Consider the following 3,752-nt stretch of genomic DNA (forward strand, 5'->3'; position numbering starts at 1 on the left):
CAAAAAGCCACACCGTTATTGATAAATAAAATTAAATAAATTTTTTAAAATATGCGTTATAAATAAAATCATAAATGAAATCGAAGTGAGTATATTGCTAAAAGTTTTATTACTTTTACTATATATTTACAAAGCCGTTGGTAATAAAAGTTTTACTTCGGACTCAAGAAATTAAATATATAATTCTTTTTGGAAAATATATTTCTTCTATCATAATATAATAGGAAGGGTTGTTTTCAGATAACAAGATTGTGATAAAACCAGAGAAACACTGATAACAGCTAAAGAATGGATCATGATCATCTGCATAGTCACATCATCGGTATAATTTATTACCGAATAATAAAAAAAGAGGATAATTTATTAAGCATAATTAAGATAAGTACACAATCAATTATTATTATAATAGTAAAAATCTGTGGCTGTAAAGCAGATTGCGGACAACTTAGGTAAAAACCGTATGCTTCATCCGTAGAATAAGCAAACAAACATCACTAAAACCCTTCAAAATTTAAAACTCAATACTGCTTTGTCCTTTTCTTTATTCCCAACCCCTTTGTTTAAATATAATATATATTATTATTAATATTAATAAAAAAATAAATACACCTAAACTAAAACTGAAATCTACTTCTACTTGCAAGGTTAAGGAATTTCAGAATTCTCTTAAAACAATAACTATAAGTCTATAACAATTATAATATTAAGAATGTTTTGTTAAACTTTTGCTAGAAAGTAAAACAAAAAAAAAAAAAAACTATGTATTTAATTCTTTTAACAAAAAAGAAACAAGAAATTCTCCTGTGTATGATCAGCCTGAACCGGATGGAGGAGGGAAGCCGCTGGTATCTGACCAAGTTGATGCCGGAAAGTCCGACCCTCCGCCGATGTCACCGCCTCCGCCGGGTGGTAGGTTTGCCGGTGGCCGGAAGTATCCTACTTGTTGACTGGAAAACAGGGGATACGAAGCAGAGGATAGCTGACTTGAAGGTGAAAATGCTGTTGGCGAGGAAGATGACGACAGGGGTGACGACGACGACGATAATAACATGGAAGATGATTGAAGCGCCATCAATTGTGAATTGTAGATCCATTGTTGCAGCAAATTCGAATGTTGTTGCTGTTGTTGTTGATGTTGCAGGAAGTCATCAGAGCTCTGAAGAAGCTGAGAGTATTCCCAATAGTCTCTGATGGAATCCGACGGCGTCTGAAAAGACGGTGACTGAAAGAACGGTGGTTGCAGGGGAGGATGAGGGCGAGGAGGAGGAGGAAGATTAGGTGTCTGTTGCTGGAAAAGAGTCGCCGGTGAATCCGACACGGCGAGGCGAGTGGCCGGAAAGTTTTGAGCAGGGGGCACCACCCTCACGTTTTCTGGGAAATTCAGTTTGGCTTTGTTACCTCGGAATCTCAATGCAGCTTCGTCGTAAGCTCTTGCCGCTGCCTCCGCCGTGTCGAACGTCCCCAGCCAGACTCTCGCCGCCTTGTGAGGATCGCGAATTTCCGCCGCCCATTTCCCCCATGGCCTCTGCCTCACTCCTCTGTACCTCCTCCTCCTCTCCCCACTCCCCTCCGCCGTCGCCATCGTCTCCACCACTGCTCCGGCTGCCACATTCGAACCCTCTTCCACCACTGTAAATGAAAATAAACAACACTTCCTATAAAACATTAACCATTTCAAGATTCTGCTTCTCCCACTCTGTTCCATGGCTTATTTTTCGAGTAATGTGATGTGAACATGTGTGTGTGTGTGTCCGTTTGAAGGAATTGCACTACCTGATGATGATTGTCCCTGAGAAGGAACTCTGAAGTCAGTGAAAGCTCCATAGACAGAGCTGTGTTGGTCACGTGCTCGTTTGTGGCCAACAAGGGAGGCGGTGGAACCAGAGGCAGAGCTCAAAACAGAGCCTGAAGCAGAAGAAGATGAAGAAGATGATGAGGAAGAAGATGATGAGTAAGGCGATAAAACAGCAGAAGAAGGAGAAGGCTGGCCAGGAGCTGACGTCACGGCCACAGGGATCCATTCGGTGCACCTCTGGCCACCAGATCCTGACACCACGTGCGTCAGCGCCGAAACCATCGCCGTCAACTCGCCCGCCCTGCTACTGCTATATCCAGCAAACACAGCCTCCTCCTCCTCCTCCTCCACCTCAGCAGCCTCCGCCGCCGCCGCCGCCGCAGCTTTGTTCAGTGCTTCTTCTTCCCCATCTGCGGCGCCGTCATGGGCCGTCAACCTCGCGAACCCGCCTGACCCCTGTTGGTGCGCCACCGTTTGAAATAACATGCAAATGAATTGTCCCTCTCTCTTGTTAAGATGAAACACAAACCCAGAAAATCAAAATTAAGATCCAGATATAACCACCCCAGAATTTATTTGGTCTTTTTCCAAAGACCCGTTCGAAATATCACCGATCAAGAGCAACGCTTAAATATATATACACACACACATACACGAGGAAGGATAATTCAAGCACGAGTTTGAGCCACCGTTAAAAGTACTACTTGCTTGAGTTGACACAAACCATCCATGATCCACCATGCATACACCAACTTCCTCACAAAATTCTCCGTATAATATAATAAATCAACATATTCCTTTTTTCTCGATTTTTATTTTCCCGGAAAGTAGAAAATCACTTTCCCAAAACATAAAAAAAAACTATCATCTTGGGGAAGTGCCGCCTCTGGGGATCTTGGGTGAACGTGCGTTCACACCTTGTTTTTTTTTTTTTTGTGACTCTGAAATTTAATTAAAAGTGATGGTATAAAGCAAATTTTTGGAGCTGTAGCTTGAGAATTTGGCGGTGTTTTTTTTTTTTTTTAAGAGAGAGAAAGGGGTTGAGAAAACAGAGTGATCGTCTTTGAATTGAATTTTTACAGCTAGACTATGCTAGAAAGAAGCAGCCAAGTTGTATAATGTTTTATTTTATTTTATTTGCTTTAATTTGTTTTTATATTCTGTATACCGACATGTCAATGTTTGCGTGTGGGGGTGATTTTGGGTTAAGATTAGGAGTTAGGATTAACTCATAATTAATTAATTGATTAAGGATAAATATGGTGAAAAATATCTACAAAGAATATGCTAGGTCATAGGGTAAGCTCCAAGTGGATGACTTGTCTGGATTAACTCGGTGCATAGAATAAAAATATAAAAGGCACGAACACAGAGAAGGTAATTACAAGACACAAGTACTGTGGATTAAGTTCACATTTGTTCTTTTTATTTCTATTTTAGTTTTGAATAAATAAAATCGTAGCAATTAGCAGAGGATTTCTTGTCCTAACTAGCTACCAGACATGTTGGGCATAATGAATATGTTAACGGATTGTGCGATTTAGTGCTTTTGTGGATATTGTGATTATGTATTAATTTAACTTTTCTGCTTGATTTAAAATATCAGTTTCGTTTATTTAAAAATCACTGTATAATTTTAATTATATTTTAGATGTGTGATGGACCTCCATCGAATAATTAGAAAATTAATTACAACTATATAATTACGGGCTTGGTGAGTCTTTCCAGAGTAGCTTGATATACCTTAATTTATAATTAACATAAGACTCTAACATGGCATGGTATCGGACTTGGGCCGATTTGGGACTAAAAAAATTGATATTAAAAAGACAAAAAAAAAAAGTAAATGAAAGGAAAAAAGGTAAGAAAAATATTATGTGTGATAGTCTCACATTAAGTAATGTGAGAATTAATCACAGCTATATAAGCATGATGAGTCATTCCAAAATAATTTAAG

General features: G+C 39.1%; 1 protein-coding gene across 1 annotated transcript; it reads right to left on the reverse strand.

Moving 5' to 3' along the window:
• Window positions 1-681: 681 nt before the first annotated feature.
• LOC129305928 (ethylene-responsive transcription factor ABR1-like) lies at window positions 682-2,708 on the reverse strand. The gene is made up of 2 exons (XM_054946150.1): window positions 1,774-2,708; window positions 682-1,629 (listed from the first exon to the last, which is right to left on the reverse strand). Exons 1-2 carry the CDS (start codon window positions 2,279-2,281, stop codon window positions 812-814), a joined length of 1,326 nt encoding a protein of 441 aa, XP_054802125.1. The 5' UTR covers window positions 2,282-2,708; the 3' UTR covers window positions 682-811.
• Between the last annotated feature and the right edge of the window lie 1,044 nt (window positions 2,709-3,752).

This window comes from Prosopis cineraria, unplaced genomic scaffold (genome assembly GCF_029017545.1).
Source record: "Prosopis cineraria cultivar Desert tree isolate PC_DT_omini unplaced genomic scaffold, ASM2901754v1 PC1, whole genome shotgun sequence".
NCBI lineage: Eukaryota > Viridiplantae > Streptophyta > Magnoliopsida > Fabales > Fabaceae > Prosopis > Prosopis cineraria.